The sequence below is a fragment of the Pseudophryne corroboree genome, chromosome 6, assembly GCF_028390025.1.
Source record: "Pseudophryne corroboree isolate aPseCor3 chromosome 6, aPseCor3.hap2, whole genome shotgun sequence".
In the NCBI taxonomy this organism is placed as follows: Eukaryota; Metazoa; Chordata; class Amphibia; order Anura; family Myobatrachidae; genus Pseudophryne; species Pseudophryne corroboree.
The window spans coordinates 553882687-553910655 of NC_086449.1; the positions used below are offsets into that span (position 1 = coordinate 553882687).

Sequence of the window (27969 nt, forward strand, 5' to 3'; positions counted from 1 at the left end):
GTAAGTACAGCAATAGTCACTCTGTTCTTGCTTGTATATACGCTCTGTGATAGTTACTCAGGACTGTAGTCTCCCTCTCGGTCCAGGGACTTACTTGTAAATGCCCAGCTCTGTGAGCCCAGATCTAGCTCTCCCAAGAGTCAGGGCTGTCTTAACAGCAGTGTAGTCCCCTGGGCAAAGCAATGAACTGGGGCCCCTACCCATACTCCAGCGGTAGGGTTGGGGGGTGCTATCAGTGGCAGCTTTGATATCCCGCGGGCAGTAGGGGGTGTTCTATCTTCCGCTCAGCATATAGGACCTGAAGCACTCATTTCTGCTAATTACTCCTTTACTGCACAGATGATGGGAAATAGGGCAGCAGAGAGAACAATAAACTGTAAAAGGGGGGTCATTAGACTGAATAGTGGGGCCCCGGTACATGACTTCCAGGGTGGTAGTGGGCATTTAATATGCAGGAAGGGGTTGATAGTGGAGTGGGCTTAATATTCATCATTTTCCTGTGTAAGGGCAGCTTGCATGACTGTAGATATCTCTGGTTCCTGGAAATAGATTTCTTTTTTTTTTTTAGCTTCTAAAGTGATAAAAAAAACTAGAGAGTCCCACCTTTCAGGAGGTACTGGGGACTTGGGAATCACAGCCCAGAAGCCAGAGCAATCCATTGATGAAAATATCAAACTGCTTACCAGGCATGTGGAGCTGGAGCAGGGACCAGCTGATGGAAGGCTGATATCTCTGGTTCTGGGCATAATAGAGACAAAATGCTAGTGTCCCCCGAATGGGGAAAGTCCCAGCTTTTGGAGTATACCCTCAGAAAAACTCTAAGTCAGACAAAACCTGATATATCTGGCTGGGAAGAGCAATTAACAGGTTTGAATGGGGACCACTGCTTTGAAGTTGGATCTCTCCGGTTCCCCTAGGCCGATTTAAAAAAAATCTGGTACCCCTGGAAAAAGGGGACCCTCAGCTATCAGCCTAGGGCCCTGATACCCTTGGGTAACTGCCCATTGAGCCCATACAAAAAACAGCCCTGCCAAGAGGTCAGTGTCAGCTCCAGTATGCTCTCTGCACGGAAGAGATGTATGCTGCTCCTTACAACAGCCCATTGCCCAGCCAACACAGGATTTACATGTCCGGCTATCCCGCTACCCAGTGTCAGCACTCCGGCAGCCACATGCCAAGGCATGTCTGACCTTGTATATGCTGTCAGTCTCCTGGCTCTTCTTCCATTCCATTACTGCAGAAACTGCCTTTGGTGCCAAATCAATTCCTTTTATCCTCTCTAGAGTACGGTTTCCTGCCAAGCACTCTCCGCCTCTAATCACATCTCTGACTGTTGTTTCACTCCCAGGGGTATATTTACTAAGCTCCCGATTTTGACCGAGATGCCGTTTTTTCTTCAAAGTGTCATCTCGGTTAATCTCGGTAATTTACTAAACACTAATCACGGCAGTGATGAGGGCATTCGTAATTTTTTGCAAGTTCAGGTAAAAAATTACGAATGAATACACCATCGGTCAAAACGCGGCTGTTTAAGTATGAATCTCGGTCATTTACTAAGAAGTGCAAAGCCAAAAAAGAACAAACACTGCCGTGAAAAATTACAACTCGTAAAAAAGTGCTAAAAAAAAACAGACCTTTTTTTTTTATTCGTGATTGGATAGGCATGCACGGATCCATGAGATCCGTGCATGTATATCAGTGGGAAGGGGTGGGAAAGTGCTTATTTTTTCAAAAAAAATTGCGTGGGGTCCCCCCTCCTAAGCATAACCAGCCTCGGGCTCTTTGAGCCGATCCTGGTTGCAGAAATATGGTGAAAAAAATGACAGGGGTTCCCCCATATTTAAGCAACCAGCATCGGGCTCTGCGCCTGGTCCTGGTCCCAAAAATACGGGGGGAAAAAAGAGTAGGGGTCCCCCGTATTTTTAAAACCAGCACCGGGCTCCACTAGCTGGACAGATAATGCCACAGCCGGGGGTCACTTTTATACAGCGCCCTGCGGCCGTGGCATCAAAAATCCAACTAGTCACCCCTGGCCGGGGTACCCTGGGGGAGTGGGAACCCCTTCAATCAAGGGGTCCCCCCCCCCCAGCCACCCAAGGGCCAGGGGTGAAGCCCGAGGCTGTCCCCCCCCATCCAATGGGCTGCGGATGGGAGGGCTGATAGCCTTTGTTGTAAAATAAAAGATATTGTTTTTAGTAGCAGTACTACAAGTCCCAGCAAGCCTCCCCCGCATGCTGGTACTTGGAGAACCACAAGTACCAGCATGCGGCGGAAAAACGGGCCCGCTGGTACCTGTAGTACTACCACTAAAAAAATACCCAAAAAAACACAAGACACACACACCGTGAAAGTATAATTTTATTACATACATACACACATACATACATACTTACCTTATGTTCTCACGCAGGTCGGTCCTCTTCTCCAGTAGAATCCAAGGGGTACCTGTTGAAGAAATTCTACTCACGAGATCCAGGGGTCCAGGCTCCTCGGCAAATCCAGGGATAATCCACGTACTTGAATAAAACAAAAAAACGGTTGCCCGACCACGAACTGAAAGGTGACCCATGTTTGCACATGGGTCACCTTCCCACGAATGCCAGAAACCCACTTTGCCTTCTGGCTAAGTGGGTTTCTTCAGCCAATCAGGGAGTGCCACGTTGTAGCACCCTCCTGATCGGCTGTGTGCTCTTGTCCTCACTGACAGGCAGCACACGGCAGTGTTACAATGTAGCGCCTATGCGCTACATTGTAACCAATGATGGGAACTTTCTGCCCTGCGGTTGACCTAAAGTGACGTCACCGCTGAGCAGAAAGTTCCCATCATTGGTTACAATGTAGCGCATAGGCGCTACATTGTAACACTGCCGCGTGCTGCCTGTCACTCAGTACAGGAGCACACAGCTGATCAGGAGAGTGCTACAACGTGGCACTCCCTGATTGGCTGAAGAAACCCACTTAGCCAGAAGGCAAAGTGGGTTTCTGGCATTCGTGGGAAGGTGACCCATGTGCAAACATGGGTCACCTTTCAGTTCGTGGTCGGGCAACCGTTTTTTTGTTTTATTCAAGTACGTGGATTATCCCTGGATTTGCCGAGGAGCCTGGACCCCTGGATCTCGTGAGTAGAATTTCTTCAACAGGTACCCCTTGGATTCTACTGGAGAAGAGGACCGACCTGCGTGAGAACATAAGGTAAGTATGTATGTATGTGTGTATGTATGTAATAAAATTATACTTTCACGGTGTGTGTGTCTTGTGTTTTTTTGGGTATTTTTTTAGTGGTAGTACTACAGGTACCAGCGGGCCCGTTTTTCCGCCGCATGCTGGTACTTGTGGTTCTCCAAGTACCAGCATGCGGGGGAGGCTTGCTGGGACTTGTAGTACTGCTACTAAAAACAATATCTTTTATTTTACAACAAAGGCTATCAGCCCTCCCATCCGCAGCCCATTGGATGGGGGGGGACAGCCTCGGGCTTCACCCCTGGCCCTTGGGTGGCTGGGGGGGGGGGACCCCTTGATTGAAGGGGTCCCCACTCCCCCATGGTACCCCGGCCAGGGGTGACTAGTTGGATTTTTGATGCCACGGCCGCAGGGCACTATATAAAAGTGACCCCCGGCTGTGGCATTATCTGTCCAGCTAGTGGAGCCCGGTGCTGGTTTTAAAAATACGGGGGACCCCTACTCTTTTTGTCCCCCGTATTTTTGGGACCAGGACCAGGCGCAGAGCCCGATGCTGGTTGCTTAAATATGGGGGAACCCCTGTCATTTTTTTCCCATATTTCTGCAACCAGGATCGGCTCAAAGAGCCCGAGGCTGGTTATGCTTAGGAGGGGGGACCCCACGCATTTTTTGGGGGGATTTTACATTGTTTAATTAAAAATAAAAAATAAAAAGAACCCCAGCACGGATCACACAGATCCGGCCGAGATTGATTGTAAAAAAAACGGCAGTGTTTTGCTAATCACTGCCGTAAAATTAGGAAAAAAAAAACGAATGACATCGACATCGGAAGAAAAGAAAAACACGAATACGACAGCTTAGTAAATCCATCGTAATAAATTCAAAAAGTTGCAGTTTTACACTCTCGATGTCATTCGTGATTGAACTTTGACCTATTTTCGGAAATTACGAATGTTAGTAAATATACCCCCCAGACGGAGCTCTGTCCGTCCACAAGTGACCAAGTGGTGGCCATCTTGGGGAACGGAAGCCCATACAGGAAGTTACCATTGTGGGCGAGTCTGTTCACATAAACCTCCTGTAGTCTCCTTAACATTACATGCCAGGGAGACCAGGAGGCTACAACTGTATATGGAAATTAATTGGTTGAAAACAAATTTGGTTGTTACATGGGAAGATTATTTATAAACAGGTTGCACTATTCGATGCACATTGTTATTCAAGTTGTTTTTTAATTATGAACATTCAAATAACTTTATTCTGTATTTTGCTAAGCAAAATGCTGCATCAATTAGTAATTAGAATGAACTGATGTAATGTAGTAGAATATTGATCCGATCAATGTAAACCAGTGAATTTTCTGTTAGAAAATAGATGATGTTTTGGCCAACAAATATAATTCAATTTCACCATTCAAATTGGACCGATTATGACTTCAAAACATTGAACTGTGTTTTCATTTAATCAAGCTTTTTTTATCAAAATAATGCTAAAGCTTACATCCTGTAGTACAATGGGATAAGTAATGCACATTTAGTGGAATGTTAGCAGACGTCAGATGTGCCTTAGTTTGTTGGACAGTATGCTGAGATTCACGCAAAGAGTCTAAGTCGCTATGTCACACTGCGCATGGGTCCCCTTGTGTGTGTGTACAGACACGCAGTGCCCATCAAGACGCATGGTTTCACAAATGTATTGCCCATTTCTGGGTGGTGACTGGAAGGTGGCTATTTGCATGCACAGAGATGTACCATCTTATGGGCTGTTATGGGCATGTCGCAGAAGGGATTGCAGATGCTCCATCACACACATTGGAGGCCATACTCTGACGGATAATTTCCACCTAGTAAGGGACTGGCGCAAGTTTAGATGGTGCGTCTGACTGTTGCGTATAAAGACATTCAGACCGGCTGTACACCAGGGAAGGACTTGTACCCGTATTAGTATAAAGTCACAGATGCTACAGCAGCAAAATATGCTCAGACAGACACAGCTTCATCCAACGATGAATCAGGTCCCATCGAGGAAGAGGATGTATATGAACACATAAAGCAATTTAAATAAAATATGAAAGTATACAACTGTATAACTAATAAAAATAAAGACACGACTTAAGACATAAAAAAGAACACATCAACTAATATTTTAAGAGGAAGAAAGTAATCTTGCGATTTCATAGGGCCCTAATGTGCAAACATGCTGCAGATTGAAGTGATATTTTGATGTTTAGCAATTCTAGTTATAGCGTATTCTAGATATAGCCTTGTGCAGATAAACAGTGGAAAGGGGCCCGAACCACTAGATGTGCCTGGCAAACAGACATATCTGTTCTTTCACAATTTACCATGCCTGGTATAGTGCTTAGCTGGTCTAACCACATCCGCTACTGCTCGGCAAATAGAATACATAATAGAATATACTATAATCTATATATGCAAAAGCCATCCTTCACTCATCACTAATTCTCTTACTTCCCTATATGTTAGGAAGCTGAAATTTAACATAGATATTCTGCAGGTTGGAAACAGGAAAACGACGTAATTAGAATTTTAATAAACCTCCCCTAAGGGGATGAAAAGGGTGTTGACATAATGATGTCATTACCGATGCGTGGCTTGCGTTGTGGGAACAATAACGCCCAAACTGACAATTGGATCAAAACTTGGATTGCACCTCCAGTGGGTAGAATTTAATAAACTACAAAAATGGTCCTGTCACTTTTTACCATATCGGCTACAGGTGCTCCTCGGGTAACGCCAAGAACCATGGATTAATATTTACTTACATTAAGATGTCTCAAATATACATCTCTATAGATTTACCAAGTTTTTAACACTCATTTATATGTACAACCGTGAAAATAAGAAACTCCCGTGTGAAGAACGAGTAGAACAGCTAGTAAATAATATATACTAGAATTTCTGTCTCATGAAATATCCCCCCCCCCAAAAAAATAAAAATAAAAATGGGACTTGATACTTAAAAGTATTTTGCTAACTGGGATTAAAATCTGAACTGCAAAGGTGATTATGTAAATATAGTATTAGGAGAGAGGAAGAGTTTACATTGCACAATATTATACAAAGATCGCAGGAGACTACTGTACTGTATCACAGGGTTTATTGGCAGGGGATGGATTTATACTTCCCAGTGTTTACTCATGTCAAGCCTGAAAGGCATCACTGGTACTTCATGCAAATAAGGCAGTCCATTAAGCATGCATAGATGTACTGTGAATCTGAACATGTGCTATGGGAAATAACTTTTTTCATATACAGAAAACATTGATAAATGCTCTAATGCAACAGCCTAAATGGTGCTGCCTTGCTTTGAAGCTGTCAAATAGATATATCCTTGTCAGGTATACTATCAAGATAAAGTATACTAGAATATTAAGGTGATCTAGTTATTACAGTGCGTATGCCACCTAGCTAATGGATGCAGTCAGTTTACATACCTCCCAACATTGGGAGAAGTGCAAGAGACATTTTGACGCAACAAAACCGCTCCCATCTGAAAATGGACGTGGCCTGTATAAAAGGGGCGTGGCCTCATGGGAGTACCACGATCACGAGCCACGCCTGTTTTTCGTCATTATGGGGGCATGGCCAGCAGTCTGTGAATAGATGCTGAACGAATGCGCACAGCGTCTATTCACTGCTAGGCAGAGCAGTGAGTGCAGGAGCATCCCCACCGCGGGACACTGCAGCCCGCGGGTGGGACACTGCGGCCCGCGGGTGGGACAACGGGACAGTCCTAAAAAAACGGGACCGTCCCGCGAAAATTGGGACAGTTGGGAGGTATGAGTTTGTGGCTGAAGCAGTTTTCATATGAACCTTGTTCTGAAGCTGTTTCCATCCAGTGTCGCAGCACCACTTGCTTACATGACAGAGGAAGCTGCCATTAGTTAGCATAGCACTGTATGCAGGCCATCAGGGCATACTCAGACTTTGGTCCTGGTTCATCATACTTGTATGCAATTGCTGCCATGGCTCTTATTATCCAAGTTGGAAATGTGTGAAATTATGCTAATTTACTAGCTGCCACAACTTGTATTGAGACACCCACTGAAGCCATTGCAGCTGTCCACAAGTGCATACATATATGCAGCACTGGACATAGGTCATGCAAACATCGACTTCCTGAGTGAGTGTATGAGGTACGGCTATTAAAAATGGGACTGATGCTATAATTTGTTTAATTATATTAAGACCATTTTAACTCCATTCCCCCCGATATGTACTCCCCTTCTGCAGCCACACACAGCTGTATTCTAATTTTCCATTGGTCAAAGCCATGCTGTAGCTCATTATCTGTGAGCTGTCTGAACAGGTCTATCGTTTTCTTCTTTACTTCAGTAACTGACGCAAAGCGGGTTCCCTTAAGTATAGATTTGACTTTAGGGAAAAGAAAGAAGTCACATGATGCTAGGTCTGGTGAGTATGGAGGGTGTTCTAGCACTGCAATCTGTTTCTCTGCCAAAAACTGCTTCACAGAGAGAGCTGTGTGGGCTAGTACATTGTCCTGATGGAGGATGAAACAATTTTTCCACAACTGTGGCCTCTTTATGATTCTTTCCCGCAAAGTAGTAAGTAATGTTGGGTCACTGTTGCGCCTTCTGGTACCCAGGCTGCCAAAATAACACCCCTGATATCAAAGAAAAATTATCATGGTTTTGAATTTGCTTTGACGTGTTTGTTTTCATTCTTGGTGATGCTGGTGTTATACAGTGTATGGACTGGTGTTGTGTCTCATTTGAAGGATCTAGGTATGACCCCAGGTGATTTTGCTGTCAACGTACATATATTTTTGTATGTGCTATTATCATGTAGCATAACAATAAGCAAAAATATGACCCAGAGTGCGTGCTATTATCATGTAGTGTTAATGACCACCAGTATTAGAAAAGCCTTTATGAGACCTCTGAATTTTCTATTATCATGTAGTGTTCAAGTCTTATTGCTTAACCTTTTGGAGTGCTGTGGGAAAGTTTTTTTTTTTCCTTGTTTAGAATAACCCTCCCTTTCATGCACTTGAAAAGTATTACTAAATTGATTGAGTGGCTAGCAATTTATATTGGCATTTTCAGATAATCCAAGGTCAGTGTTCCCCCACTCCCTTTTAGCTCACGCAGTATGGTTTATTTTTTACAAGTACAATAATAGCTACACCTTATGTGGTTGCACAGCAATGATGCCGTAACTAGAGAGGAGCGGGTCCTGTTCCCCGAACATTGCGATCCGAGGCCGAACTTAATCTTCCCGCTGTCGGATTCTTGCAGGCTTTGGATTCTATATAAGTCCCCGTGCATCGGTGCCATCTTCACTCTGGCATTGGAGAGTGTACTGGACAGACGTGTCCGTCTCAGTACTGGGTGGAGTGGTGTGCGACAGGTGGGGGTGCCCTGTGTGCTGTATCTGAAAAAGGGGTGCTCTCTCTGCTGTATCTGAGAAATGGGTGCTCTCTGTCTGCTGCACCTGAAAAAGGGGTGCTCTCTCTGCTGTATCTGAGAAATGGGTGCTCTCTGTCTGCTGCACCTGAAAAAGGGGTGCTCTGTCTGCTGTACCTGAAAAGGGGGTGCTGTCTGCTGTATCTGAAAAAGGATGTGCTCTCTGTCTGCTGTATCTGAAAAAGGGGTGATCTGTCCGTCCATCCAGGGACTCTGCCCCAGTGTAAAATTAAAATAATAAAAGTAAAAACAAAAAGTCTAGAATTATAAAAATATATATATTTTTTTGTTTGTGCTGTACCCCAGTGTACTAAACATTTTTTTATTCATAATTACTGTAACACTGCCAGTCAGACCGCAGTATAGTATTTCCTACTCATACACGTATTAGGTGAAGTCAACCGCAGTGTGTAATTATTATTATTATATACATTTCTGACTCATTTGTGCAATGCTGTCGGTGAAGGTCAACCTCAGTTTGTGTTGATAGAAATGGAGGCTGCCACTGGTCATGACATTGACAATGCAAGTCCGTCAACATAATCTGCTAAATCAGATGCCCAGGGGCATAGAGGGCTTAAATCAGGGTATGTAAAATCATTTAATTTTACAGTGGTAAAGAAAACAAAATTAAAAGGAAAGTTAGCTGCAGAGGCAGTAAGACAAACTGCGCATTCAGAATCAGAACCATCAGACATTCTTGACGAACGTTTAGGGGTGTCCACGTCAGCTATGTTCTCACACTGTCCTCATAGAAAAGCCTCTTCCACCTCCATTGCAATGGTTTTGAACGCTGAACAAAGTAATGTACTTGATGACATATGTGATATATGTTTTCATTACTGTTTGCTGCATTTCATATGTATATGTTTTATTATTCAATAAACATTTACAAGATTTTTTTAAAAATACAATAATAAACATGCACAAATCAAATGGGGGCAGAACACATAGGGAAGAGGGGCGGGGAAGGAAAGGGAATACAAGGGTAACAGGAAAAAGAGAAATGCCAGGAAGAATATTAAGGGTTGTAGAGAGAATACCACAAAGGGATTGCCATGTATAGTAGAAGGAGAAGAAGAGAGGTGAAGATCAGTGTTGAGCACAAGAAGTCCACCAAGAAAGGAGGAGATCACATCATCCAATCATGCAAGGGTCAGACAGTGGTGATGAAGTACCCTCATAGCAGACCCAAGGGGCCCACACCTAAGTTAACATATGGCCCCTGTCATTGAGGCAGTAGGTAATACTTTCCATCAACACTATGTGCCAAATTTGTGATTTTAAGGCAGAGAGAAGGCCGGTGGGTACTCTTCTAATTACGGGTTAGAAGACTTTTAGCAGCAACCAGGACATGGGACAACAGTTTAATGGGAGCTTTATGAAGATCATAAGGAGGGTAGCTGAGGAGAAAGAGCCACAGATCTCTAGGTGTGGAGGATGAGTCAGAACTGTATGCACTTAAGTCCACATTTGCTGTGAGGTGAACATTGAAGGGGATAGGGGAGGTGCTTTGAAGTGGTTATTGTATTGTATATTACTTCCAATATTTTATTAAGAATGTAATAAATCAATATGTTGGTATTTCTCACAATTGCAGACATAAACATACACTTTGGGTCCAGTATATTTACTGTCTGTCAGTAAAAGATAAAGGCAATGTAATAGGGCATGATTCCTCATTGTACAGCGCTAAGTGCTGTGCTGGTGCTATATAAATTAAATATAATATTAATTACTGCTATTTAAAAAGATAATTTACAATTATCAGTAAGGCTGCAAAAATGTATTTTTGCAGTGATGTCCTCAACTAACCCTTAACGATTCTTTTTTTTTTTTTGTAAGCTGGATATTACACATAAAGTGTTGCCTCTTTACATGTGTTTGTGTAGAAATATCACACTGGCTGACCATCGGTCAGTAATAATTCTGTTACCACTTGTTCCTCTTATCTGGATCTGCTTTGGTTGCTGCTGAAAATTAGGAGCCAGCTCCTAATGCCGGTTAACCCACTGTTTGCAAAGCTCTTAACACACTGGCCCTCATTCCGAGTTGTTCGCTCGCTAGCTGCTTTTAGCAGCATTGCACACGCTAAGCCGCCGCCTACTGGGAGTGAATCTTAGCTTAGCAAAATTGCGAACGAAAGATTCTCAAAATTGCGATTAGAAATTTCTAAGCAGTTTCTGAGTAGCTCGAGACTTACTCCTACACTGCGATCAGTTCAGTCAGTTTCGTTCCTGGTTTGACGTCACAAACACACCCAGCGTTCGCCCAGACACTCCCGCGTTTTTCCCAGAAACGCCAGCGTTTTTTCGCACACTCCCAGAAAACGACCAGTTTCCGCCCAGAAACACCCACTTCCTGTCAATCACACTACGATCACCAGAACGATGAAAAATCCTCGTTAGGCCGTGAGTAAAATACCAAACTTTTGTGCTAATTTACTTGGCGCAGACGCACTGCGAACATTGCGCATGCGCAGTTTGCGATTAATCGCTCCGTAGCGAAAAAAAATAACGAGCGAACAACTCGGAATGAGGGCCGCAATACGTTATTTAGTGCAAAATGTAGGTGATGGGGAATGGGATTTCATCTGTACATGGATAAAGCAGGAGGTATCCTAAAGAGCTTATCTACCCAGAATTGATTATGGAATGGGTCTCTATCTTAAATCTGGCTCTCAGAGAATCTTATTAGTAAATACTGTAGTTACCATTTACAAAGCTGGGCAGCCTATATAGTCAATATGGTCTTTGAAGGCACTCACTGCGAGCCACATCCACTGCAGCAGTGCTGTAAAATCACCAGGAAAATGGTGTGATAGCTACTTTCTCTGTGTTTTGAGCATGCGCAGTAGGAAAGTCACTGCCCGCTAGATAGGAGGGGCCCTCTCCTCTCTTAATATGCCCCCGCAATGGTGACATTGCTGACCAGAATTATACTCTGGAACTGTTGATGAAAAAATTACTAGTTTATACATTGTCACATTATCAAAGCTCTGCCGATAAGGGTGATGATTTCCATAGTGTAAATGTAATGCTTAGTTAGGGGTCTATTTAAAAAAATGAAGCGAAAAGTGGCACAAAAAATTGTCTCTTTTCACTTTGTCTACTTAGTTATATTTTGAAGTGCCGAGACATTCCTTGCAGAAAAGGACTGTCCCAGGGACGAGATTCTGCAAATATTTTGCAACTGTGAAAGATGTTTGCATGCTTAGCACATACGCCAATCAGCATCAGTGACAGGGAGCTTGCCACGGGCACAGAAGAGTGAGACAGCCATGGAGAAGGGGGTGGAGAAGAGGGAGGCAGCTGGTGCAGCGGAGAAAAGCAGGAAGAGAAGCTTCACTTCTCTCACCTATCTCTCTCTCTCTATATATACTGTATATACACAAACATGAAAACCAGGCGGCACTCAGGAGACAATGAATCGGTGAAACCAACGGGTGCTTTACTTCAACGTTTCGGGGTTCGGGACCCCGTCTTCAGGACACACACAGTGAACAAAGTACAATACAACAATTTAAATACCTTACCTGGCGCCTCTCTGGCCGTCCTCGCCGCGCCTCCGTTCGGCTTCCGGGATCCAGGCTTCCGGTCCCGGACACGGTCACATGACCGGATACCCGCTCACCAGGCCGTGTCAAGGGGGCGTGGGGGAATGTTGCCAGGATACGCCTGTCAACAACAATAACACCACATTACTGAGTGAACAAATGACTGTGAATCGTATCAATTATTATAAGACAGGCTAGCGCACACACTGCCTGAGCAAATGATTATCATAAATATCTAAAAATAATGTGCAAAAAATGACAAAGATTGCAGATACCCACTATGCTAGATTAAAAACAATAAAACATTAGTTGCACAGTGTCCCACGGCCGCGCAATCATATCTTGTCAGATTGAGCGACCTACAGGCTGTGCGCGTCCGCCATTAAAACCTGTGGAGGCTGCAGGATTCGAATGGAGAAATGAAAAGGTGGACAAATTAGTGAATTGTGTTCTTGTAAAAAAAAAAAAAACGGATAGTGCTCATTAGAGTAATCGCAGTGATGTACAAGGTGAACAGGTAATCCGGGTTATCTGATCTGGGTCCTGTTAACAATCTATGGAGAGCCAGCTTACCAGTGCTTGGCGATTATGTCATCTGATGATCAGAGGCGTAACAAGGGTAGGGAGAGCAGGGTGCGTGCCCTGGGCGCTGTAGCAGGCCTAGCTGAGGGGGGCGCTTCTGGCCAGGGCATCGCACCCGCCGCCACCTGACCGCCCGCCCGTAACTCCCCCCCCCCCCCCGCTGCAGCCGCCACCGCCTGCACCTGACACAATTCTGCAGCTGAGCAAGTTCCACCGTTACTGCAGCGTGCAGCAGCACCTCTAGCCTCCCTCCTTGCTAGGGCTGCTGCCGGGAGCGTGACCACGATGCCAGCGTTATGCTCCCTGACCTGACGGCGGCCAGTCCTAATCGTCGCCGCCGGCTTGAGAGGTGAGCTTGAGAGTTGAGGGGGAAGGGCGGGAATCAATCTAGAAACACAGAGAGGCATAGAATAAGGGGGGTGGATGTTATACAGAAAGAGAGGCATAGAATAAGGGGTGAAGGGTCACAGAGAGGCAAAGCAAGAAGGGGAAGGGGGGATACACACAGAGTATAGAATAAGGGGTGGGGGGACACAGTGAAGCAAAAAATGAAGGTGGGGAAGGGACACAGAGAGACATAGGGGGATATCCAATTAGCCCCGATGCCGTTTTGGACGATAAAAACAGCCGGTTATCGCAATTAATGACCAATGGTCATTATCACGGTATCCAATTACAGGCCGTTTTTATTGGCCAAAATTGGACCCTCGATCGTGCGATAATACATGGGAACAGGGATAAATCCCCAATCCCATGTGTTATTGCAGCTCCGGCAGGACACTTATCGTGGATTATGCTTCAGATGCGGGTTAATTGGATAGCCCCCGGCGATAAAATTACCCCAGCGTTCATTGTCAGTGGGTAACTGGATACCCCCCATAGAATGAAGGGGGAGATGATGCGTGCTGATGATGTGCTGAGAGACAACACGGGGAGGTGATGGTGTGCTGAGAAACAACACAGGGGAAGGTGATGGTGTGCTGAGAAACAACACAGGGGGAGGTGATGGTGTGCTGAGAGACAAAAAAGGGGGAGGTGATGGCGTGCTGAGAGACAAAGCAGGGGGAGGTGAGGGTGTGCTGAGAGACAACACATGGGGAGGAGATGGTGTGCAGAGAGACAAAGCAGGGGGAGGTGATGATGTGCCAAGAGACGTCACAGGGGGAGGTGATGGTGTGCCGAGAGACAACACAGGGAGGTGATGGTGTGCCGAGAGACAACACAGGGAGGTGATGGTGTGCCGAGAGATGACAGAGAGGTGATGGTGTGTTGATAGAGGACAGACAGGGAGGTGGTGGTGTGCTGAGAGACAACACAGGGGGAGGTGATGGTGTGCTGAGAGAAAACAGACAGGGAGGTGATGGTGTGCTGAGAGACAACAGACAGGGAGGTGATGGTGTGCTGAGAGACAACAGACAGGGAGGTGATGGTGTGCTGAGAGACGACAGACAGGGAGGTGATGGTGTGCTGAGAGACGACAGACAGGGAGGTGATGGTGTGCTGAGAGACGACAGACAGGGAGGTGATGGTGTGCTGAGAGACAACACAGAGGATAGGTGATGGTGTGCAGAGAGACAACACAGAGGATAGGTGATGGTGTGCTGAGAGACGACACAGGAGGTGATGGTGTGCTGAGAGACGACACGGGATAGCTGATGGTGAGCTGAGAGATGACACAGGGGATAGGTGATGGTGTGCTGAGAGATGACAGGGAGGTGATGGTGTGCTGAGAGACGACAGACAGGGAGGTGATAATGTGCTGAGAGAACGCAGGGGGAGGTGATGGTGTGCTGAGACACGACACAGGGAGGTGATGGTGTGCTGAGAGACGACAGACAGGGAGGTGATGGTGTGCTGAGAGACGACAGACAGGGAGGTGATGGTGAGCTGAGAGACGACACAAGGGATAGGTGATGGTGTGCTGAGAGACGACACAGGGGATAGGTGAAGGTGTGCTGAGAGATGACACAGGGGATAGGTGATGGTGTGCTGAGAGACGACACAGGGCATAGGTGATGGTGAGCTGAGAAATGACACAGGGAGATGATGGTGTGCAGAGACGACGCAGGCGGAGGTGATGGTGTGCTGAGAGACGACACGGGATAGGTGATGGTGATCTGAGAGACGACACAGGGAGGTGATAAGGTGCTGAGAAACAACACAGGGGGAGGTGATGGTGTGCTGAGAGGCAAAAAAGGGGGAGGTGATGGCGTGCTGAGAGACAAAGCAGGGGGAGGTGATGGTGTGCTGAGAGACGACACAGGGAGGTGATGGTGTGCTGAGAGAAGACACAGGGGATAAGTGATGGTGAGCTGAGAGACGACAGACAGGGAGGTGATGGTGTGCTGAGACGACAGATGGGGAGGTGATGGTGTGCTGAGAGACGACACGGGATAGGTGATGGTGTGCAGAGAGACGACACAGGCGATAGGTGATGGTGAGCCGAGAGATGACAGACAGGGAGGTGATGGTGTGCTGAGAGACGGCAGACAGGGAGGTGATGGTATGCTGAGAAATGACGCAGTGGGGAGGTGATGGTGTCCTGAGAAATTACGCAGTGGGGAGGTGATGGTGTGCTGAGAAATGACGCAGTGGTGAGGTGATAGTGTGCTGAGAGATGCAGGAAGGAGATGATGGTATAGCAGCTGAGAGACACAGGGGGCAGGAGGTAAAACGGGGGGGAAGGGCACGGGTCTGGTTGAACCGCTATTGTATGATGATGACCTTGTTAATATTCCTAAACAAACAGGTATCTTCCAGGCGATGTGACTTACATGAATAGTGAATACCAATTGAAGACAACCTTCTTCCCAAGGAGGATGCATTTCTTCAGAGGTTCCACATTGTGAGAAACCATCATATAGGTAAGGTTTGTATGCAATGGAAAGGAATGTTCCCATAGTGACGAGAGACATATTGGCACGGCCTATTTTCAGTGACCACGCCCCTTCTGGCATGTGGCCATGCCCACTTCTTTGGCGCATGCACATATGTTCTTTATATTTCTGTGTGTTTTTTGTTCGGCTTTTTTTTTGGGGGGGGGGGCGACGTCCTCCATCTTGCCTTGGGCGCCAAATACCCTAGTTACGCCTCTGTTGATGATACCCCAACAATAACCCGGATCCAGCCTGCGGTGTGAACTAGTTTCAAGCCACTGTGACATGGCTTGAAACCCGTGTTCAGTGACCCAGGCTGGACCTGGGATTTTGGTATGAAAAGGGTATAGGACTCTCCTTATTGTAAAGTGAGTAAAAACTTGTTTTAAACTCTCCAACTGTATCACTCTGAATCGTTTTACAAGTTGATCCAGAGAGCATACTTCACGCCTGAGCGACAACACAAAGTCTGGCCTTCCATCTCAATTTTGTTGGAGGACTATGGTGGGGTAGGTGACATATTTCAAATCTTTTGGAGGTGTCCTTTCCTGGGGCCGATCTGGAGTGAAGTCTGTCTTATGGTCATTAAAGTGATTAGAATGGATGTTCCTGCAGATCCGGTGCATGCATTATTTCACCTTTACCTTTATCTCCAGGATATAGACACACTTTAGGCCACATTCTGGTCGCTACTAAAGCCTCCATTGTTCAGTTGTGGAGATCTGCTTCAATACCCTGACTTTCAGTTATTCAAAATAAAGTTCATATGTGACACTCTGAACTGGACCCTCTTAATTTGTATTACAAAGGGTGTACATTGCTGGCAACTGTCGGACTGGATAAGACATGAGTAAGGTTCACTAATTTGCTGAGCTTCAATTAACCCCTTCAGCATTAACAGGACGGGTAGTAACACTCCCTTCTCCTGTTGCCTGGGAGACGTCAGCAGGACCAGGAGGCAGAGTTAGCACTTAGGGCAGGATGTACGATCAATGATCACGGGTCATCGCAATGATGCTAATCGCATATGTACTAACATATGCGATTAGTATCTCAAAGCAATGCCAGGGGTGTCCTGCGATCAGTGATAGTCCGCAGGAGAGGGTTGGTGGCGGCTTCCGTCACCTGCCAGCCTCGGGAGGTGACGTGCAGGGAGTCCCCGTGCTCCTCCTCCTCACCCCTGAAGGAGACAAAGCTGTGCAGTGGGGGAGAAGGATGGGGACCGGGGGGATAGTGTGTGGAAAAGTGCTGAAGAAATGAAAAACTATGCGAAACTGACGATTTATAGATACAAGTACAAATGTTCTATCCACAGAAGAGAAATAAAAAAAATAATAGCATTTATATAGTTTACAGCAGAGATAGATTAAAACAGTGTTCCACTGCATGCTACAATCTTTGCCTGAAATACGCTGCAACAACGTATCTTTGATTTCTTGTAATTTTAGAATATTATCTGTGCTATTCTTTTTTCCACATTAAGTCAATGTACTTTTAATGGCCAATTCTGTTTGTTTAGAAATAAAATAAATAGGCAGGATTATAGCATATAAATCAGTCCAGTTATCACTTGTTGCCATATACAAAGTTTATTTATACATTCTTTACATTTCTGCTGTTTCAAGCAATCTTTTAGTGATGATTTTTGTTCCGCTGAAAACTTCCCCTGCCAGAGACGCACAAAATAGCAGAATCAGCGGTTTCAGTATAATTACTGTGGAACTGTCCCTAATTTACAGGGACAGTCCCCTGGGATTGTTTGACGAACAACATAATTGGCTGGCTTTTAGAAAGCATTTTTCCATGACCTTACATTCCAACACATTCCACAGGTCAATAGGGTTGAAATCGGATGACTGTGCCAGCCCTTCAAAGTCATCTGGCTTCCTGTTTCTTCACCAAATAGTTTATGCATAGCTTAGGGTAACTCAGGAGTTCAGCAGTGGATCCAGAGATTCAGCTGTGATGCCAGAAAGCAGGGATGGGGCTAGGTCAGCAGTTATCGTCCTCCAAGGGGCTGTGCTCTACAGCAAAAGGCTGCATGGCCCATCTCTGCTATGGCCACCCCCCCCCCCCCCCCCTCCAGTTCACTGACAGCAGTAGCCTCTGCAGGACCTACCTGACAGGCAGCTACTTCCTGGGCACTGCTGTGTAGCTGCAAATGGAGGGGGACAGATTCAGCAAATTAGATATCCAACAGGTAAGTTAGGGTATAGAGGGTGTGTGGTTGGGTATAGTAGTATGGTAGGCAATAGTACGAATAACGGATAGTAAGGGGTAAATTAATTAACGGGGTTAGATAGGAATAGGTTTTGTTTTTTTTTAGACTGAGGGATGTAATTAGAAGTTTAATGCTGTCTGTACTTTTTTATGATGGGCACTAATGCTGTCTGTAGTATACAGATGTCGCCTCATCCAGTATTTCTGCAGTTGCGCCAAACATCCATCCTTGGCGCAGGTGCTGTGCGACACAGCTTGTGCCCCCAATTCACATTATGACATCATTTCCCCAGTTAATATTGTACTCCATTACAGTGCCCCAGTTCATATTATGTAACACTATAATGCCAGTTTCAGTTCATTTTATAATTATTATCCTTTATATATATGGCGCCAAGGATCCACTGCGAATAATCAAAATGGACAACAGTGACTTACAGTTGAAGTCAATATAGGACAAGTACAGGGTAAATAAACAAAGCTACATGAAGATTGTAAAGTAAGTACCTCCCAATGGTGAATAATGTTTAGAACTTTGACAAGGAAAGTAGTCTCTATCAGCTCAAGGCCCCATAGCAGCTGCACTCTCTGCACCTATGGTAGCTACGCCCTTGCTCTTCTTTGAGCCAAACACCTCAAACTTAGCCTTACCTCTCCATAATATTCTTTTCCAGTCATCTACCATCCAATGTATGTGTTATTTTTCCCATTTCAGACATCCCAAAGCCATCTTTTCACTTTGCCAGATGATACAGATATTTGGCTTGTACAATTCAAGGAAGACTCCAATTTGGGACCTGTAAGGCAACTGTTTCTCAAACTGCAGATCCTCTGATCCTCTGGTGCAGTTGCCCACCTGGGACTTCTGTCTCGTTTTCTATCCTGTTTACAGCCAGGACCACTTTTTGCTCCAGACAGTAGTGGACACCTTGTTATAAAATCTCCTGTTCATTTGCAAACTGACCCATGGAACAGCATTCCCACACCTAATACATGGGCACAGAAAGCAGCTGTGTGCCATCATCCTTATGTGGTAGTCCAACTGCTCTCAGTAACATTTTTATAGTTACTGTACACTTATTTACCTTCGCAATATCGCCCACCAGGGAAAGCAATATAAATACCACATTTACATTGCCAATAGCTGCCATTTTTGTAGATTTTAAAAAGGTGTTCAATATAACCATGGTCTCTATAAAAGAAATTATTTGCTTTATATAGAAGCATGTAAATTAATATCATTTCTGTAACGGAACAGGGTGTGGTGTGCATGTGGTTATTTTCCTATTTCTACTTTCAACACCCATATTGCAGCAATTATTTACTGCCTCCATGATCACGTCAGCCTGACATTTGCAGTTTCGGATAAATAGATATTGTAAACAAGTATTCACAAATAATGAAAAACAGGCCTCGGTAAGATTTAACTATATACATTTATTCTTTATATATATAGATATATATATTTTTTTAAACTTTGTTACATCTTTTGTCATTGCATTACATTAAATACATTTCTAAACACATAAAATATATCATCAAGTACTAAACTTCTTTTTCCAGTCTACAAAAAAACAACAACATGTCACAGTCACATACAAAGGTTGAACCATTAGTTTGTTCATTTAGATCCAACAGACAATTTTTTTTATCGATTTACCTTTTGGTACATAATACATTTACAAAGAGACTTCATTTAAAATACAACCACCATCTACAGTTTTGGTCAACGCAAATAAAGGAATTAAGGGGAAAAAAGGTTTATGGACAAAAATAATTGTAAACCAGAATCATTCCTTAAAAACATTGCATGAATATTAAAGCAATAGATATAATACCTCCGACTGGCCACTCTGCAGAGCACTAGTGTACATACAGTACTGTACACAAACATTTCCAAAGGAGCCAAGTCGGAAATCAAATTGGGGAAAGGTATGATGATGCAGCAATAGCTGACAGAAGGAAAGCTTGATCACTGAATAACAACAAAAACTACAGAGTACCCAATACGGTTATAAAAATATGAGATTTGCTCTCTGTCCCAGTAGAGTGGGAAATCCAGAAATTAAGGATTCTGTAGTCGGCTTCCATTTACAAAGGACTTAAACTGAATTTCCAATTAATATACTTTCTGCCTCCACCACAAACGTTCGGTTCATTATTATTAGATGTCCCTCTATCTATCGCTGCTGGCCAATCTGAGTCCCACTGCACATGTGCGGTAATGGAGATATGACAGAGCTCGTAGTGTGGAGTTGGACGCAGAATGTTTGACAGGTAGTGAACATCTGTGTGAGGTAACAGGGTGTGGTGAGTAAAACGCAGATATGCTGTGACCATTCCGGGCAATGTCAGAGCTAGCATCTACGTCCCTGTACACAGTGGTACTGACACCGGCATCTCAGTTCCAAGGAAAAGAATTGGCAACCGAAGGGATGCTGAGAACTTCGATGGTGCGACCGATGTTTGTCTGATGATGAGACGCCGGTGGTGGGTGTCTCTGTATAAAAGACAGTGGCATTTGTATGTATACAGTGGAATTTAGAAGATAAAGACGCAGCAGTGATGGGATGTCCACCTCTGAATCAGGCCTTATATCTCCTAATGTACCGTGTGCTGATGGGAATGTTCCTATGTACTATACACTTCTCAACACTCTGTATCTAGCCAGCCAGAGGTCTGCACATATTGTACATTTGCGCTGAGTGGAAGGCATTTGGGGGATGAAATAATCACATACTGTAATGCAAGCGTCCTAAGAAATCATATTATAGCTGTATAAGGATGGCAGAGACAGTGACTGCCAGAAGATGAGAGATACATGTGTTCTGTGCTGCAAAGAGATCCCCAACACGAGCACATCGGAGAGTTACAGAGAGAAGAAACGCCTCATCCTAATACAAGCTAGCTCTACTAAATAATGGGTTTCAGAATTCAATTCCAAGATTTCCCTGGAAGACATTATGCAGCTGGCTTAAACATTTTCCAGAAGTTGTGGAAAATGTAAAACATACAGTAACTCAGCCTACACGCAGTAAGGGGAACATGTGGAGGAACGCACATTGGAAGATTTATTTTTTAAATAGTTTTTAACTGTATGAGCACTAACTATGCAAAGCAGAATCTAAACCTTTTTTTTTTTTTAATATCTGGTTTTAATCTGAAAATGCCAACAAGTCAGCAGCTTGAAAGGCATTTTACAAGTTTATTGGCTTTAAATGATATTTTAACATTTGATTCGAGATAAACCAATATATATATGGTTTGGTTAGGCTGGGTACACACCAGACAGATATGTTGGTGCACCTGCCATTGCACTGACTGAGCGGCTGATTCAGTTAAGCATACACACTTACTGGTTCTCTCATCCAGCTGAGTGGGCATTTGAATTCAGCCGCCCAGCTGTGTGTGAGCCCCTGCAGTATGTTTGGGCAGTCGGCATACACATAGTCTTCTGATATATTGGCCATCGGCTGTGCTGCACAGCTGACGAGATAGGACTGTGAATAAAATCGTTCAGACGTATCGGATGTACATACCCGCCATCGGGCTTCCGATATATCGTCTCAAATGGCCGATATATCACAAAACCCAATATATAGCCTAGTGTGTAAACAGCTTAAGAAAGCAATATAGCATTCTCTACCGTAACGGTGGGTACACACTGGCCGATATATCGACCATTCTCCTGAACGGACGATATATCGCTGGTCCATTGGCCAGTGTGTACGGGCGATATGTCTGTGAACGACTGAGTTCACAGACATATTGTGTCAGCCCCGCAGCACAGCCGATGGCCAATATATCTACCGATATACTGGCGCATCGCTGTGTGTGTACGGTTGACTAGCCGGCCGCCCCCACACGTGCTGCGGCGGCCAGCTGTGACTGACAGCTGAACTGGGCGGGCGTGTGTACACGCCCGCCCAGTTCATGGCGTCAGTCCCCGACGGATCGGGCAGTGTGTATGCACAGCACACTGCCCGATCCGTCCATAGATATACCTGCAGATCAATTGATCTGCAGATATATCTATCAGTGTGTACCCACCTTTAGCCACAGGATGCTAAATTATGGTTACTTTATAAGGATGTATCAATTGATAGAGAATGAAGAACAGCTGGACAAACTTATTATTGATAGAAGAAAAATACTGTATTAAATATTTTGTTTTCATAAAGAACATAGCAATGTAGATATTGACTTAGGCATACTGTGCACAGATTTGCTGTTGCTCACTAACAAATGATGAAACATAACCATACTAATATTGTACCCTCATGTACAGTCATTTATTAGGCCATGTTTGTCATGTGCATATTGCATACCTCCCAACATGTGTCTGAGTGTAGTCAGGACCCTCAATTGGAGGGTTTGTTCAGCACTTCCCTGCACGGATTAGATGCTGTACATGCGCACAGCATCCATTCAGAAATCCCCTGCTGCTTTGCTGTGCAAAGCAGCGGTGAGCAAAGGCTCACAACCTTACTCCCCCGCCCGCAGGACCCTGCGGCACGCAGGTGGGACAATGTCCGAATATGGGGCGGTCCCGCTGGAACAGGAACAGTTGGGGGGTATGATGATATTTGTGGTAACAATGTGTTGTGCTATGCAGCTGTTCTGTAAAGCAGTATTAAACAGCACTGTCCGTCTGGTTTACATTCCAAATCCTAATATGCTCAGCAGTGTTCTCCCAGGCTAGCGCTTTGAAACACAAGGCATTAACAGCGCACACTGAATTTATAATAAAATAAATGATTGACAGCATTAGCAATGAAATGCAAAGTACAAAGACAACTTACAAAAATAAGATTAATAAAAATAAAAGAAAATCAAATTTGATTAATGAAATCTATTTTCCATTTTCAACAATGAAGGACGTGATGAGAAAAGCCTTGTGCACAGTTCTTGGCCACATTAACATGTCTGGCTGTTAATATGGGGCACATTTAGCTTTGTTTGGATGGTCCAGTAGAACATTGCAGAGTGTTATAAGCTAAAGCAGATTTGAAATAATTAAACACCCTTCATACTTCTTAATCTTTCAGTTATAGGTTTAGACTTGTTAGATAAATATATATCTCAATTTTAAGGCATGTTTTTGAAAATAAAAAGGAACACTTCTATTTCACCTTTACACCCAATGAGCCAAGGCCAAGTCCTGAGCAAAACCTCCAAATCCAATGTTAATCGGTATATAGAGGTCTGATGCACTCCTAGGCATTATAAGGCCTATTACAAGCATGTGCTACATTATCCAAGAACTCCATTCTCTTATGGAGAAAGAGCACAATATGAATAAAATTATTATATTCTGGCAGAACTAGATGGTTAGTAATGAACAAGTAGTAAGAAACTACATGTGTGTGTGTGTGTGTGGGGGGTGTGGGGGGGGGTGGAGGTAGGGTAATTCAATTGACGCAGATAGCTGGCATTATCAGGGATTTTGTTTCATCTGCCTGGAGGCAGGAGAAACAAAATCCCTGACAATTGTGTTTTTTTTGTTGCCACGATCGCGAATATACATGGACCCGGAAACATCCTGTGTTTTTAGCACGGAAGGGGTACATGTTTCTATGAAAAAAAAAAGCCATTACTTGAACTGCCCAAAAAAAAAACATCAGGCAAAAAACTGCAGAAAAATTTACCACGGATCATTGAATTCTCCTCTAAGAAGTAAAGAAATCTACGAATGTAAAACAATAGCTACCACAGACTTGTGCTTAGCTAGTCCAGATCACTAAAGGCCACCTGTGACCCTAGTAGCCTTCACCTTTAGGCCCCATATCTTTCCTGCTTTATGCCCAATAAGCTCTGAGACAGTATGTGTAGGTCACAAAATAGAGAGTAAGGCTGACCTTATTGTCTTGCCTTCACAGCCAACGTCTGCATTACTTGGTGCAGTGAGGTTACGCAGCTGCATGATTCCTGCTGACTTCTTTAAAGCAAGGTTAGGAATTTTTAGTAAAGCCCTTATTATCTGTCAGTGTGCTGCTAATTGGGGTCTTTACTTGGTTCCACATACACAAGTTGCTAATGGAATCTGCTCCGGAAAATGATGTTGCATCTCTTCCAACCTTACACCTAACTTGCCCGTAAATCACGTTAAAATGTTAGATTTATCGACTATAGCGTGTTACACCTTACATGACAATTCCTGCTGATATATTACAGATTTCCTTGACTAAATGCAGTATTAACTTATTACAGACATTAGGTTGCAGGCAAAGTGGATGTAGTTGCGGGCAGCTATGGAAGCTTGCTTTACTACTCAATGCTAATGCAAATATGTAATTAACTAATGCAGGGGTAGGTGCAAGAGATCCGTCTGAAACAGGCTTACCTTCCAGTACATGTAGCCCAGAATAACACGGGGCTTTCATTTCATGCCCACAACAAACCCACAAGTCAGGGTGGTTATGTGTGATTGCTTTTGTCACAGACCAGTTTCCACTCTGAAACGTCTTATTTCACAAAAAAAACTGATCTAGCCAAGTTTCATCCAACTCACAATAGGACGGGCATACAAAAAGATGCGCAACGTTATTTCCAGGCATGCACAAACTTGCAGTAAAAAAAGCAATTAATTTATTGCTTTTCATCTGTTAACAGCTACCTGAGACGGCGATTACAGGTCAAGTATTGTAGTTCTATACAGTCTACCACAATGTTTGTTGACAGGGGTAGCTTTCACTGGTGAGACCTGGCTAACCTCTTATCACTGAATTAACCAGCAGCAACTCATTTTTATTTAGGGCAAAGCCGTATTGATAGTGAAACAGGGCTTTTCTCCCATTAATAATTAGATAACGTAGGGGTCTATTTATGAAGCAATGAGAATTGGAGAAGTTGCCCATGGCAACCAATTAGCGTTGGAGTAACATTTCTAATTTGCAAAGTACAAAATTATACAGACCAGCTGATTGGTTGCCATGGGCAACTTCTCCACTCTTTTCACTGCTTCATGAATAAGCCTTAGATGGAGAAACAGTGGCCTGGGATAAAGGAACAGCCAATCAGCTCATAACTGCCATGTTATAGGCTGTGTCTGAAAAATGACAATCAGGATCTGATTGGCTGGTACTTTATTTCTCTCCACAAGGCTTAGTACATAGACCCCATAGGGGGGGAATGTATTGTAGCAGCGTGGATCGTGCCGCTATGACACTTCCTTCATTACCGAGGTGAAGCAGGACGCCACTCTGACAAGATGTATGATCATCTTGTGAAAACTCCCCCCTCCGACGATACCTGTCTTAGCACACAGCTTAATGCTGATGCGCTATGTCTCCCTGCCGGCTCCACTGTGCATGCGCGGGATCTCAATACTCAAGCGAGATGTCACATGGAGCCCGAAGCTGGCACCTGCCACAGCCGGGGACAGCTCTGTCCCTGCTGTGGAGATAGGACATCGACAATTGCTGCTGTCGAAATTGATAGCTGCAGGTGTTCTTACACTGTCCCCGCATATCAGCGTGCTAGCTTTTAGATAGCAGTGCCGATAATGATAATTCATATTGCCCCTGTAACTGGGCACACACCGCTGCTGTAATAACATGGGGTGGTATCAGTACACATAATGTGCGCTGATACCACTTCCCCCCAACTATGACCTTTCATACAGTTACCCCTTAGTTCCTTCGAAAAAAATTTTTTATATTTAACATCTGTATACCAAAAGATTGCACAGTATGCAACGCCAATTTGCCAAGTTCAGTGACAAAACGGACTCCTGGGGGTAGATTTACTACAACTTCTAAAACAGACAAGTGCTGGTGTTGCCCATAGCAACCAATCAGATTCTAGCTAGTATTTCTCTATTGCATTCTCTGATTAATCTGATTGGTTGCTAAGGGCAACACCGCCACTTATCTGTTTTAGAAGCTTTAGCAAATCTACCCCCTGGCGGTAATAATACATTTCTGATTTTTCTGATGTCCAAAATCTCTATTTACACAGTTCTCTGAATGTGATTGGTTGAGACGTCACATCAATCAGAAACTACGGAATGGAAAATGATGACTTTTCAAAACTGTGCTCGTATCTCTGATTTACTTTACCTTCCAACTATATGAAAACATGGGAAAAGAAATACTGGACTCTAGCCACAAGATTCTGGATGACGTTTTAACCAGAGCAAGGTTCATCGGTTTAAATGTATGTTACTACCATTACCCAGGACTTTACAACTAACCATAGCTCAGAGAGGGGCTCTTGTGTGAGATTATTAATGTCTATACAATCTGATCAATTGTAGTACAGTAAGGATAGGTTAAGAAAAAGCAATAAGGGGAACAGTGCAGCAAAATCTACTAGGCTGTAGACAATATTGGTCACTTTAAATTGCTTACAGTAAGAGAAAAGGCTTTTAGGGTAAATAAGACTAGCCATACAAACTACAAAATCTGCAAACCGGTCCGACAGCAGCATGTGTGTGTGTGGGGACAGAAAATGATGTTGTGATTTAAATGGACTGGCGGAAGATGCCCGCTGGCAGCCTGCGAGTGTGTGCATTCATCTGCTCTCCGCTCTTACGGGCTTCCATGTCATCAGGCTGCTCAACCCCAGCTCCAAATGGCAGGATCTGTCCAACTTGCCAAATTAGAAACAGACGCCACTGAAGCCAAACGCCAGCCCATGTGTGGACAATATAAGTCACTGTTTTACAAAGTTAAAAGTATCTATGTATATTGCTTTCGAACATCATTCCCAGAGTAACAACTCATTTGTATTACAATCCCCTCTCTATATAAAATAGAATATATATTCAGGAAATAATTTTCAAGTACTGAAAATATGCAACATTTGTCATTCAGCTTTTAATTATTGGCTCACTCTCTCACATTACAAAGAGGTGGATGATCTGAATTTGGGAATAGTTACGATCCAACACGACAAGTACAGAGAATATGCTACATTCACATCAATTTAATCTAACTGTACCACAGAAATGATTAATGCAAAATACATGTAATATGATCAGCCGTCTCGTCCAAGATGAAGCTTAAATAGGCTTCAATGGCCGGCTTGTGAATCCGTACATTCACCGGCCAGGTCTCTTATATTCTCTGAATGGCTGTGACTTTGATGTTCTCCCTCTGCATGGGAACCTTAAATAGACTTTCTCTGTCCGCCATAGGCAGACAAGGATTAATACAAGAATAAAGAAGTGACAACATAAAATGCTATGGCACAAACAACAATTTGCTATGTGTGAGTGTCAGAGGGGGAACATTTATATTAGGGTTGTTACAGCTACATATCTTATAGCGTAGAGATGCAGGACCTAAAACACCTTGTTGTACTACTACTTATTCTTACATACAGTATCAAGCACTATTGATAAAGGTGTTGTTACGCCAAAGTGGCCTATAGAGGGCGCTGTACATGCAATAGCGAGAGAGCTCAGTGACAGTCAGAGGACAAATAGCACAGAACTTAGTGTCCGCCATCTCTCCATACTTACATGCACAATGTATCCAGTGAAGCCAAAGATATGGTAAGAAACCTGAGTTGTAGGTAAAGAATGATGGGGAGGGTCACCCATGAGGCTATATATAAGTCTGCATTACTGCAGATATGTGAAAGTAACACAGTGGAATGTGGCTGATGGGTGCAAACTAAGACGTAAAAGGCTGGGGCTGCATAAAAATAGTGCACACTATCAGCTATACATTTCCCTACAAGCCAAATGTTTAGAGCAATATGCACTGGGTAGTTCCAAGTGTTTCCTGACAGTACTGTAGTGGAAATAAATTACATTTCAGTATAACAAAGCTAAAACATGTTCAGGGCAATTTAGTGTACAGCACAAGAAGTCATACAACATTAGCAGCATTTAAATATATGCTCTGAGATCCCAAACACACAACTTGGGAGACTGTGCAATGCCCTATTTCAGTAGTGACATCTCTACGCCTGTCCTCTTACATCAGAACAGTACATGCCAATTACACTCATGCCAGTTTATTGCCATGTATTAATGGGATGACGTAGACAGAGATGTCGTCCCCTGAGCCCAGCCTGTCATTGGATATTCGCCATCCTCTGTCTTTCAGTACCCCTCTGGCCCGCATCACCAGGTCCTGAGCTGCCAGTGTGTATCT

At 44.1% G+C, this 27969-nt stretch overlaps 1 protein-coding gene across 4 annotated transcripts in view; it reads right to left on the reverse strand.

The window, feature by feature from the left end:
- Positions 1 to 19280: 19280 nt before the first annotated feature.
- The window catches only part of PPM1H (protein phosphatase, Mg2+/Mn2+ dependent 1H), a 334697-nt gene continuing 326008 nt past the window's right edge, over positions 19281 to 27969 (reverse strand). For all 4 annotated transcript variants that reach the window (XM_063927727.1, XM_063927728.1, XM_063927730.1 and 1 more), the window contains one exon: positions 19281 to 27967. In XM_063927727.1, the coding sequence (XP_063783797.1) occupies positions 27820 to 27967 (148 nt within the window). In that variant the 3' untranslated portion in view covers positions 19281 to 27819. The remainder of the gene's footprint in view (positions 27968 to 27969) is intronic.